The following is a 13,655-nucleotide window of genomic DNA, read 5'->3' on the forward strand; positions in this document are numbered from 1 at the left end:
TTCTTCATCTTCTTAATTGTACCTATCTAAAGTATGCTAAGCAAATAATTCTTTGTAATATTCACTGTAACTAAACTATGTAATGCGGAGCTTTTCTCCCCGGGCCTCCACAGAAAATGGGCTCCCTGACCCCAGTGGACCTCCCCAGTCATCAAACTGTAATAAATAAATAAATAAATAGATTTGGTTGCTGCAGTAAAGAAATGTTTGTTTCTATACAAGAGTCCCCAGATGGTTTACCACCATAAACCATCAGTGAGGTAGGATGTTCATGGATAGAAAAGACAAGGTTCTGAATTCTAAATACTTGTCTCGAGTCACAGCATCTAATTTTATAGTTATGGGCTTTTCAATGTCTTTCCAGGGATATATTACACAGATAAGAGTGAAATAAGCTGAAGTGTTAATGTAGCTTCGCCTTCAGCAGTAAAAGGCCTGTGAGTGTGGAGGTGGGGTGGGGATATCCTTCCAGCAAATTCAACACTACAAAACAATGCGCACTAGACTTAACAAATGAAGTTATTTGCAAGATTGCCTTACACAGATTTAACTTTATTTGTCCCTTGTGAACCTTTCCCAACTGCAGGTGAAATTCAGCTGTGCAAGTTCTTTAGGTAGTGTGATATGATAAGTCTGACTGCTGCTGCTGCTGCAGAAGGTACATGTGCTTGTTTCACTTTTAGTAGAGTGAAGCAGCTGGATGGAGAGAACACTTGGGACATGGGGTAGTGAAGTGACTCTCAATATTTATTATTAATCATCTATAATTATGCAGTCATCTGCAGGCTGAGGTTTGCATCCACTCAGACTTTCAGAGTCAAAACACACCTCTCCGTATCAGCCAATGTCACTTTTTACCATAGATATTTTCACATACTTGGTAGAAATGCTGACATATAGACATCCATCTATGTCCCTTTCTTGCCCTCGTACTGTACAGGTTGGACATGCACAACCAGAGAAATTTGTACTCCCAAATAGACCCATGCTACTAAGGCTGCCAAGGAGAGCATTACCCTACAATGGTACCTGAACAAAAATAGATAAATGGAGCAAAAGAAAAGTTGGGTAACTTTAAGGAAAAGAGTGGGAAGGGAATTTATCCATCATCCCCCTAAGGCGTCTTTGTTTCAAAGGGTACGGTGGGTGGGAAACAGGACTGCAGCAGTGACCACACCCAATTTCTATAGTTATGGTAATTTGACTAATCTGATGTACTAAGTTCTTTGTGTGGTTCATTTCGCCAGTCATTACATTTTGAGAGTCTATCAGAGTTTAAAGTCATAGTTAGGGAGTTGGAGAGACCGTAGTGGAAGTAGATAACATACCTTTCATAATGGTAGCAGTGGTGTGGTGCAGTGGTAAAGTATCAGACTCCCAAGTGCAGGTATGTGAGTTTGAGGCCTGTGGTCCCAAACTGTTCTTTTGGGAAATGGGTTTGACATAATGGGTAAAGTGTCCACCTTATAGACACAAAGTGCAGAGTTTGATTCTGACCTTGTGTTATTGGCTAGGCTTAAAATGATCCTTCCGGGCAGTTAGTCTAGTATTCAACTATGAACCTTATCCTAACTCTAGAAATCAGGTCCTGTCTGAAATGCTTGGAAAAGTGTGGACAGAGAACCAAGTATGTTCTTCCAAAATGTTTTTTTCCAGTGACCGCTTTTAGGAAGGCAGTGATGGTAGTTGTGGCCCTGTCAGAGTGAGACCTGATTTTGTCTTGCACGCTATTTTTTTTTTTTTTTTTTAAGAAATACCAGGGACCGGACTTCAGAATTGCTGCTTGTTGCATTTGCTATAGCTTAAAAGGAGAGGAGAGAAGAATGATTTTTTTTTTTTGGGGGGGGGGGGTCAAATTAGGGTACAGCACCAGATTCCAAAATAGCTCTTTACATGTTTACATGTGAGTGCCTGCAGTTCAGAAGCCCTTCTAGCTGAGATAACTGGAAGCAGAAAAACAGTTTTCCATGACAGGATTTTAAGATATTATAATACACATGGTTTCAGATGAGTGAAGGTTAGCTTTTTGGGCATAAAATGTCCTTATATGAAGCCAAAGCCGACCTTGGTGCCCTGAGGTATACAGTGCTGTTTAGGAACTGGTTGACAGGTGACCTGGATGCCATGGGGGATCCAAGGATAAACAGGCTGCAATGGCTGATAGAAGCCCTTTAATGGAAGAATATGCTAGGTCAGTAAAAGAGAGCTTTGTGAGAGATCTTTAGGGTGAAGTTCACAACAGATGGCAAAACTTTTCTAGTTTGCTAACTATGATTTTCTGGTACTTGGTCTCCTAAACTTCCTAATAATGTTATATAGAGACAAAAAGAAACAAGAAATGCATCCTTCAAGCTGCTAGGTTCATGATGGGAAAGTTAGGATGCATGTGGAACATTTTTGCTGTACAACAAAAGGACTACATGTTGAGGCAGCTAGATATTGTCCCCCCCCACCCCCCCGGTCAAGAGGAAGGACCAGTATTGCCTTGACCAGAAAGAGGCAACCATTGTTATTTCTGGGCTCTTCTCTGTTATTTCCTGGGAGCAAAAGAAGTGTGGCTGGCATACAAGTACAGGTCTTTCTCATTTATTGAGAATGCACATCTGCCCAAGCTTTCATGTGAGGTTCTCTGGAGCAAAAAATTGTTAAGTTGGTTGCAGTTTGGAGAAACAAAGAGGTCTGTGTCTTTTATGCAGTATCTGTTGACCAATGGCAAAAGGAGCTTTATGTGTAGCATTTGTTCATGTAAGTCTACTGAAGTCCTGATCAGTTGGTCTGCAGTAGAATTGTCCCCTGAGAGGATGTATATAAGACGTTAAATTTCAGAGCTAGCTCCAAACTCTGCATTGTTAACCTGCAGAGTTGATAAGAGTGAGTACCCCCTCCCCAAAAGAAGTGTTGATATATAGCACAACAGTAGTTTTGTCTGTAAACATGTTCAAAGTTTCTCGCTTGTTCTCAGTACCTGGAGCACATGATGAACTATAAAAATTTCCTTCACCTTTTTGTGGAGCAGCTTTCTTTACTCTTCCTTCCAATTTTCCTGTACTCTGATTCATGGAAAATAGTCTCTCCAGGCCTCATGTGAGACATTTGTGGTGAGAGTGTGGTTTGGAGTGGTCTGCATAAAGGGCAAACCCTTAATTGTCTAGATGTGTTCAGTCCACCATAGCAAGTCTTTCCTGATACAGTATAAAGCAGGTATTACAGTCTGTAGTGGCTGGTTTTACTGGTCCCAGTGGATTTGAGGTACCACTGCAGTTTCTTCATGTGGAGCTTGGTGAGAGGCACCACAGGAGTGGTTGAGGGCATGTGACCTAGAACACAGAGTACCTGCTGGAGAAATCTGTGGCTTTATTACCATAGTATTGAAGAGGACTATAAGGTTCTCCACCTTATCCATTGATAAAAACACCGTGCATACTGTTGTGTTGTTAAGAGTCCCTAGAAAAATGGCACTGTCGAGTTGAAATTGGACATTTGAATGTTTAGGGTGAAGCCTATTGTGGACAGTCACTGCAGGGTTGTAATCAATGGTTACCCCCATTTCCTACTGCCTGGATTAGGCATTGTCCTGGTAAGGATAAATGTGGATACCCTTGGATCTGCAGTGTGCTATCACTGGGGCAAGCCATTTGGTAAACTAAAATCCAAGGGCAGGGAAGTAAACCTGGAAATGTGATCCTTCTGCTGTAAACTTCAAAAATTGCTTCTAAAGTCTGGAAATTAGAATATGATGTTAGGCATCTTTTAGATTCAGAGTAACCATGAGTGCCTGGCATGTTAGCATGGGAAGAAGTATGTGGATGGTCAACATTTTGGAGTCTGGTACCTTTAGGAACTCTCTTATGTTTGAGTGGTCTAGTATGGGTCTTCAATGCCCATCTTTTCTGTGAACTATCAGGAATGGAAACCTGTCTTCTCTTTTTTTGATGGAACTCTTTCTGTTGTGCCTTGAGATACCACCTCATCTAAGATTGGTTTTATGAGATGCTCCTGATTTCTTGATTCTTTGGGAATTCCCTTTCTTTCATGGTTTTGAGAAAAATTGTAGTTTGAGACCACAAAGATGATCTGTAGGACCGTGCTGTCTACAGTAATTTCCAACTATTGTTAAGGAAAGAAGCTAGTTTGCCTGATGTTGAGCAAGGATTCTGATAGGAGGCAAGATGTGGAAGGAGCGGAGATAATTTTTTTTTCAGGAGGAAGGAAGAGCTGTAGTACAGCTGTCCCTTTATGCTGGAAAGACTTTGCCCCCCCTCCTCCCTCTGTTTTCTTTTTGCATCTTTCATTAGTAGGGTAATTCCTATTATACTTTGGCAAGGTAGAATGGAATGATACAGGATAATCCTATGCACTGTAACTATTCACTTATGACACTATCCATTACACTACCTCTTTCCATCATTAGTACTTCTTTTACTACAACCTTGTCTCATTTCACCATCTCCTCACCTTACCCATAAATTTTGTGGCCCTTTTACAATTCGGAGATCACTGCTATTTCACATTTTACTCTCTCCTGACTACTTCTATACTCTTACCTATATTACTCCCACTTTACTTTCTTCCTGTTCCAACCTCAGCCACTTTTGTAAATGTGCCAGTTCTCTGTTTCTAATGAAACATTCTTTATATTTAGTAACCAACAGCCTTTCTACAGTGTTAGTCATTGTGTATGCATTGTAACTATTTTGTATTATATCAACTACTAACGTAATTTGTGCTTCTACTGTTATTACTGCTTATATCTTGATTTCATTTTGCATTACGGTTTTTCTGTTGCTAACTGGCCGCAGTCATGCCTGAAAAGGGTCTTTGGACTTAGCTAGTTAAGAAAATAAATACAAACAAACAAATAAACAAGTGCTTGACAGAGTTCATATTCTCATTTGTATTCCAGTTTTGTAAAGGAAAACTACACTTTCTGCTACAGTTTAAATCAACCCTCAGATTGCTTTTCTCCCTGTAATGTGGTTCCACTATTGTTTAGGTATCAGAAACCTGCTTGTAATTTATACAACTTTCATTTCCTTACCTTGGAATTAAAGGAAGGGAAAACATAACTACATTTTTTTGCAGAGGAATCTTTGCCTGCATGATATATCACAAAAAGAGGGAAATCTGTTGTTTACCCTGTCAGGAACTGTCCACAGTCTTATACAGGCAATTAGTCCAGCTCAGCTGCTGCTTAAAAAAAAAAAAAAGGAACCGTTTTTCCCACAGCCTTTATTGCAGAGAGGAAGATAAACAGTTTCAGTGAATCTAGCTGTGATAGGTTGCCACCTGTCTCTATTTCTGTATAATGGGACTGATTTCGACAATTCTTTCCTGTGGGGGAAGACTATAGCAGTAACGTATGTACCTCCACGTGACCTGTTTCAGCAATACCATATCTATGGGGACATAATATGAAATATTTAGGAATATGGTTTAAAAGGCCTTCTGTTATGGCAGCTAGGGGTAAATGGGAAGAGACTAAACAAAAGATAGTACAAAAACTGAGAGAGTGGAAGCTTTTATTTATGGTTATGGATAGTAAAATCAAGCAGTGAAAATGTTGGTAGTCCCTTTAGTTTTATATACAAGTAAGGCATATTTTTATCAAAGAATGGAAAAGTTGTGGACAATAATTAATAGAACTGAAATAATTTATCTAGAAGGGAAGAGGGCAACATTTAAGTGGGAGAAGTTGATCCTCCCAGGTTTAGGCTTACCTAATTTGAAGGGGTTTGTTAGAGCTACACATCATCATCATCAACTCCGTTTTTCACATTTTCTGCATGGAGTCAAGGAGTTGTGTTAACTGTTGCCATCACTCTCTCTGTCTATTCAATGACACTCTCCTACCTTCTTTAACACTCATGCCTGACTGTTGCAGAGCTACACAGTTAAGGCTCACGTACATAACACAAGCGGAAGGTTAGAATTCAAAGTGGAAAGGAATGATGATAATGAAGTGGGGGGCTGGTCAAGAAATAGGGATTTTGGATGCAGATCTTTAAGGAGAATAACAGTCACCACACAGAATATTATAAGGTTTCAGAAATTATGCTAAGAACTAAGCCAACACATGAATGGAGAAAGCATGTTTTGTCCATAGAGGTGACTGCTAGTAAGGCTACAGAAAATTGGCAAGGGAGTGAGGCTGAAATTTACATGAGAAAACTGGCAAAGTAACCAGTGTGTTGGGAGCAAATAACTAGAGAGGGAATTTAATAGAGTGGGATGAGGTCAAGAAGAAGTTTGGACTGCAGGATAGAGACTACCTTCCCTATATGGGATTGATATCAGAGTGTAAGCAAAGGGAAAGGGATAGGGACTCCTAAGTGAAAGACCTGAACTGGTAGGGTTTGTAGTTGAAGCTAGAACAGAAGCTGCTGCTCGTAAAAAGGGAGATAATTAGCAGGGCATATAAAATATTGCATAACTGCAAAAGTCAGTCAGAGGAGTTTAGAAAATATTGTGAAGAGAGACTGGAAAAATAGTTTACAATGGAACAATGAGAGGGCATATGTATGGCTTCCAGTAATGCAACAATGTCCAGAAGGCTTAAGATTTTTGTTTGGATGTGCTTGCATAGGTATTTTTATACCCCAAACAGACTTCAAAGAATTTTTCCTTGGGTAGATAGCAAATGTTGAGGTGTGATTGAAAGACAGAGGTAACTGTAAACATTTTTTGGGGGTGTAATTAATCAGCAGATTTATTTTATTTATTTTATTTATTTTTATTTTACATTTGTTGACCGGGCTAGTCTAACTGGATACATGTCCATTTTCAGTAGAGGTCCGGGGAGAAAAGCTCCAAGCATAGGCAACAACATACCTTACAGCATAACATACAATTTATACAATAGTAATATAATAGTAGAACATTGTTGAGATTCTAAATATGGAAAAACTTATACAGAGTCCTTTTTTAAAAAAACTTCCCCACACAGTAGTCTTGTCATAAATATTGGAGGAGCAAAGAGCTGTAACTAAGGTAATGATTATTTTGAGCTGGGATACAGTGTCTGAATTGCTTAGATGTATTAAGAACTTATTAAGTTTAATTTTGTTGGCTGCCAAAAATCAATTACTAGAAAATGGAAATCAAACTCTATACCAACTGTATTTGAAGTATTGAGTATTAGAAAAGAAGTAGAAGAGGGATCTTTAGAAAAGGGAAGGAGCAAATTACATAGAAATAAGTGAAATTTTTGGGAACAATACATGCAGACTAATGTTCAGGAGGAGGAGTGAGGTTTAAGGAAAGGTAGGATGGAGTGATTTATGTAATGTTAGACTGAAATATAGTTATAAAGAATGAAGGCATAATGTGTAATATGTGTAAATGTAAAAAAATATATATATATTTTTCTTTTCTATTAATGTATGTGTACCTGTGTCTTAAGTGATATTTTAATATAGGTGTTTAAAAACAAAAGATGAAAATAATTATTGTTCATTAGATGATGGTATGGTTTGTCTTGCACAATCTCAAGTTTCAGTAAGATAGTCTCACTTTGGGTGTCTATAAAGATGACAACTTTAATAGCCAACCACATATTTGTTTATAGTGATCCACTTGTACGTAGTGTGTTCTATAACAGCAATAGTTTTATGCAAAGTAGTGTTGACATTACATACAGAACTACTGATATGTCATGCCAAAGGATTATGGTTTTGATAAAGTGTTAGTATGCTGCAGTATAACAAATCGAGGGGTAGCATTGCAAAAGAAGTAGGAAACGTTAATGTATGAAAGCATTTGTGCCTCCATTTTAAAAATCGCCTAACACAAGTTCAAGAATAGTTAGTTTTACTATTTTCCTTACTGTACTTGTAAAATATATTTTAGCAAAATAGCAAGCGCATTAGCACATTTCTCCAGCATTTAGGATAAAGGAACATCAAACAAACAAACAAAAAAACTTCCTACTATTGCAAACATTAGTGAGAAGCAAAAGAAGTTCGTTGAACTATTAACTGACAGCTCTTTGACTGCAGGGAGAGTTTGAGGTAGGGTCGGTTAGTGCTCATAGCAAAGGACTATACAAAATGATAGTCCTCACATAAGTCTGAAATGTTGCTGCTTTTTTGTCTAGAGTTGTAAAATTGTTTGGAATGGCTTGTAATAGGCCCTGAGAGAAATGTATGTGATGGTCGTTCCAGAATAAAATGCAAGCACTCCTGATACAGAAAGTTTGTAAGATTCGTGTGACTCCTACTACTGTCATTGTATCTCAGTGGGACAGGAAAACATCAGCACTTCCTTATGTCTAGCATTACTAATGTAAAGGGGATTTGAAATGGATTCCTGGAAATAGACAAGAAAGCTCTAAAACAAGGTGACATTAATATGTCAGGCCCATGTCAACCATTGTATTGAAAAACATTAACATTTTATAAGATGTGCCTAGAATTGTTTTAGTACATCAAAATGGCTTAGAAAACAGTGATACTATGAAAAACTCTTTTTAAATTCCAAGCTGGAGTTTTCCTTTAGACAAATCATAAGCCTGGGGTCCAAAGAGCAACTGTATATCCACAGGAATATTGAGTACCTGCACTTTCACATCATCACCATCATAGAAGAACTGGGACTCCAGTCAAGATGGTGTTCTAAAGACTAACCTACCCCATAGCATGAGCCCTGAGTGATGCATCATGTGCATCATACTCACATTTAATATGTTTGCCTAATTGTAGGATGATCTGGGCTTGCAGGAAAAACAACACTTCTGTTTTCATTCTGAACTCTCCCACATCCTTCTAGCACTTACTTTAAGATGTGCTCCTTGTATTTGAGAATGCAAGTCTGACAGTTGAGGGTCTTACAAATCAGGGTTACAGAGCCATGCACCTTTCTGCCATACCTGTAGAGTAATCTACTCTACTTATTTTTATAAAGCATGTTGTGATCTAGAGACAGTCTAACTCCCTTTACAGACTGTAAGGGCATTATACAGGATCTGCTGTAGGGAACTTATAGAGGAGTTTATGGGGGGAATCATTTCACTTAGGGGCAGGGGGCTGGGAGTCTAGCTTGAAGCTGTTTGTATCAAAAAACATCTAGGAGGGCTTCCTGGACTGGAATAATGCCAACAGGCTTAGGTGGGCCAAAGCTTGGGAGTTACATGGCTCTCTTTTAGGGAGAAGAGGCTTCATGGCTTTGCCATATAAAATGTTCTGTCATGGGAGAGATGGCATACCCAACTGACAGGTACTTTAGTAGAGAGTCAGAAGCCATAGTGCCCTCATTGTTTGTTTGTTTCATATGCTAATGAAAAGTGCACATTTATTTATTTATTTAACATTTGTTTACTGGGAAAGTCTGACTTAGAACAAGCCAATTTTCAGAGGAGGCCCGGGGAGAAACGCTCCAGATGCATGTGTTTGTAATGGAATGGAATCTATTGTCTAGCTCCTTCTCATCATCTTCACAATCAGCAGAATCGTAATGTTTCTGTGGTGAGTTCTCTTAGGAAATTGACTCCATACACAGATGGCTTATCTGGATCAGGCTGAATGCTTTGTAACTAATGGAAAACATCCTGAACTTGCTTATCCTAGGCTTTGGAGGGAGGTGAAGGTAAGCTGAGTTCTATGGCCCCACAGTGGGGCAGTTTTCTTAGCAGTGATCTGAAACTCGGGGGGTGGAGTCTTAGGTCTAGTGGTTGTTGGGGGTCTTTGGACCCTTGGGTGGATGTCCCTTGGTTCTGCTTTTCAGGTAACTGTGTGAACATCCTCTTCCATGATAAGCAAGGACAGACTGTCCTCTCCTTGCTTAATTGGTATGTTTTGCTGACAGACAGTTCCTCTTCCTGTATGTTGAGGTCTAAAGGCACTTTGATCTGATAGGACATGCTTTCAATGGTAGGTATGGTTGGTTCTTGAAAGGTATTGCCAGCAGCCTCTACCAAACTAGTGCAGCACAGGTCAAGTGCCTCCTTGGTTGTAGTGTACTCAGAGCTAGAAAACACAGCAGAGTTGAACAACTCCCTGGCCTCTTTCTGCTTCTTCTTGCACTTCTCCTTTCTCTTGGAGATCTCTGCATTGCTAACATTAGAAATTTGATGGACTTCAGATACAGGCTCGCAAGTGTGTCTTTGTTACGGTAGGCCTGGATGGAATTTCATCTTTAATGGTAAGGTCTTTGTTTTACATTCTTGGCAAATCTCATAAGCACTTATGTTGTGTTGCAAGTTTAGGCTTTACATATACTTATCATGTTTGTCTTTAAAGAATAGCTGTCACTTGCACACGCACTTGCCTTTTTGTGGTGGCATGCCTAAGAGCTCCATATTGGTAAAGTATGCCCAAAAGGCATCTGCACCTAAACAGCATAAAGCAGTGAATATCAGATACTTTAAGAAAATGCAGCATTACTTTCTCTAAGAAAATAAAGGGAGGGGGAGTTCCCAGAAGGTGTTGGACTCTGAGTAGTAGCCTAACCTGACAGACTGAGTGCATTTAAAACATGTACTCTACATGGCAAAAAGAACTAAGATGGTTATCTTATGTCAGCTTTTTATGTGAGACAAACAGAAATGTCCATGGTACGACTGATGCCAACTGACATACATGGAAGTGTGTTTGGTACTGAAAGTGTGGCTGGACATAGACCTCAGGCTCTGGCAAACTTCCCTTATGTAATAACTCAGCAGTAAACCACATAATGAACATCAAGAGTCATACTATGTGTCTTATCTCAAGTCTTCCACTGTCTTATTTTGTTTCTAGACCTCTGGTTTTCCAGTGGATCTTTGAATCCCAATAGCTTCCCAGCATCCATGGACACTGGGGACTGAAAACAAGTGCCAGTCATCAGAGGCTGATATAGGTTCATAGTTTAGTACTAGGCATGTCATTAAGGAGCCTAGTCCAAATTCCCAGTTACCCAAAGCACTGTGTGGTTAGGTGACATGCTGGAGGTCACACAGCAGGCACATGAAGGCTGTGGGAATCAAACCGTGTACCTCAGAAAGTAGCTCATTAACAGCTCATAACTTTAGTCCTGTCTGTTAACTGCCAGACTGCATCTTGCATGGAGTCAGGAATTTTTTTTAACTTATGTTTTCAACCCCCCCCATGAGGGCTGATAGCTGCAGTGTAATGCCTGCTGTTGTACACCCCCATGTAGGTGCATGCTACTCCATACCCACTATGCCTAACTGGAAAACAGTGCTGCATTTGCCAGGCTCATACCTTGGCATCCTCCCTCCACTCACCTCAGAAGCATTTTCCTTTGTCTGACTCATGTGCAACTGTCCTGCAAAAAGATGTGTACCAACCTTTCCCTTTAGGATGAACATGTGAAAGTCAGCTTTTCACTGCCATCCCTCATTGGCTACTCCATCCAGCACTTGGGTCATTGACTTTGGACTGCATGGGGCACAGTCTGTCTTTATCATGGAGCGGCCAGGCCTCAGTTTTAAAAAAAAATTCAGGAAATAGTTTAGATAGCAAGCATTTCCAGTGTGAGACAACTTGGAGTAGACTGCAGTACTGTAAAAACAGTTGTATGTAGTTACTTCGCTGAATGTCAACTCATCTCAACTTTTTAATTACATCAGATGGAAACTTGTTATATTCTCAGTGTTCACCTGTATAGAGACATTCGAGATGCAGTAGTTCTGTTGTCCACCAGTATGTGTGCAGCAATATTTGCTGTTCCTCATGAGGGATTAAAGGGATAGCCACTCCTGTGGCATGGAGAGATAAGGTCCTGACTACAGCCCAGCTGACCTAGGTTGTATTAGCATTTCAGGCAACTGATAGATCATCAAGGAGGGAAGGCCATTCACATCCTGAAGGAGGTGAAGGTGCATGTTGGTGACTCTCCTTAGGTGGAGGCATGGTTGGTCCAAAGAGCAGAGTAACCCTCAGACGTAATCAAGAAATGTAGGAGGGCAAGAAAAGGGAAGGTGGGTAGGGCATATAAAATTAAAATAAAATAATATAAACACCAGAAGGATTGTAGGGCTGACAAAAACTTTGAGGCAGATGTGTATTATCCTCTCACAGACCTATCACCTCACTTTTATGCCATCTTTTGATCTACTTAGGCACTGATACTTATTGAAGAGGGAGGTTTTTAGTCAGCATTTAGTTTTAAGCAGCATTTGTACTTCAAGATTTCTTGCTTGTGTAGCATCAGTTTTCCTTCCCAGAAGTGGTGTCTTTCCCAGATGTAAGTGACACTGCTGCAGCTGACCCTGCACATGTGTGTTGAAGAGGATACTGCCATTTTTAGGTACATTATTTTTTTGGATGGATGCTTTCTGGTAAGTATTTGGAAGGGTGGTTGGCTGTAATGTATGGCAGAAGGAGTCAAAGCCGCCTTCAAATATGGAAGGGTAACACAATATGTAGATAAAAAGTAGAACTTGCTGTTACTGAGACGTAATTATGTGTATGTATGAGGATTGACATGTGGTCAGAAAAGACAAGTAATGCTTGCCACTGTATCTTTAACATAATTTTGTGCGTATGTGAAGTTGTGCCCATGATGCATAAGTTAAGTATGACACCCAGACTCCAAGGTGAACTTACATGAGTTCATCCATGATTCTTTTTATGAAGATTTGCCTAGTGGCAGAAGAGCACATCAGCTTGGCTTTAATTTTAACTGTTATTGCACTTGTGTAGAAGGAGCAATACCTTAACATAGGCATTCATAATTCGTATTTGCTGCCAGATGGGTAATGCAGTTCTTCAACTGCTGATGAATGCAAAATTTCATGTAGTTGCAAATAATCCCTGCCAGGGTACATAAAGTATTTTTTTTTTTTTTCTCCCTTCATGCCCAGTCATCGTGTTCCTCGCAGGAGAAGCTACACCAGCTTCCCTTCCAGCCCACTGCTGATGAACTCCACTTCTTGACCAAACATTTCAGCACAGAAAGCATAACTGACGAAGAAGGACGACGCTCTCCCGCCATGCGTCCACGGTCACGCAGTCTCAGGTTAGTGTTAACTGCATTTTGTTTAAAAGCATGAGTTAGCCTGAAGTGTGATGAAAGAATTGTATGTTATGGAGAATTTGTGGTGTCCAGTAGTAGTGACATATATACATATCACGGTGAGGCTTAGAGTAGTCTTGCATTGTCACTGTAGTAGTGACATATATACATATCACGGTGAGGCTTAGAGTAGTCTTGCATTGTCACTGTAGTAGTGACATATGTACATATCACGGTGAGGCTTAGAGTAGTCTTGCATTGTCACTGTAGTAGTGACATATGTACATATCACGGTGAGGCTTAGAGTAGTCTTGCATTGTCACTGTAGTAGTGACATATGTACATATCACGGTGAGGCTTAGAGTAGTCTTGCATTGTCACTGTAGTAGTGACATATGTACATATCACGGTGAGGCTTAGAGTAGTCTTGCATTGTCACTGTAGTAGTGACATATGTACATATCACGGTGAGGCTTAGAGTAGTCTTGCATTGTCACTGTAGTAGTGACATATGTACATATCACGGTGAGGCTTAGAGTAGTCTTGCATTGTCATCACCATTCCAGAAAACAATACATTAGTTCTTGACAATCAAAAGTAAGCTAGAACTGTTTAATTAACCAACTTAATGCATGAGGAGTTCACCAGGGAGATAAGGCAGAATGGCATTTTGCCAACTAGCCTATCCGGTGGGGAGGAGATGA

At 39.9% G+C, this 13,655-nt stretch overlaps 1 protein-coding gene across 7 annotated transcripts in view; it reads left to right on the top strand.

Moving 5' to 3' along the window:
- Positions 1-13,655, top strand: part of MAST2 (microtubule associated serine/threonine kinase 2) — a 2,532,505-nt gene that overhangs the window by 1,925,373 nt on the left and 593,477 nt on the right. For all 7 annotated transcript variants that reach the window (XM_044085935.1, XM_044085937.1, XM_044085936.1 and 4 more), the window contains one exon: positions 12,800-12,954. In XM_044085935.1, the coding sequence (XP_043941870.1) occupies positions 12,800-12,954 (155 nt within the window). The remainder of the gene's footprint in view (positions 1-12,799; positions 12,955-13,655) is intronic.

The sequence above is a fragment of the Protopterus annectens genome, chromosome 10.part0, assembly GCF_019279795.1.
Source record: "Protopterus annectens isolate FY-2018-M chromosome 10.part0, PAN1.0, whole genome shotgun sequence".
Classification (NCBI taxonomy): domain Eukaryota; kingdom Metazoa; phylum Chordata; order Ceratodontiformes; family Protopteridae; genus Protopterus; species Protopterus annectens.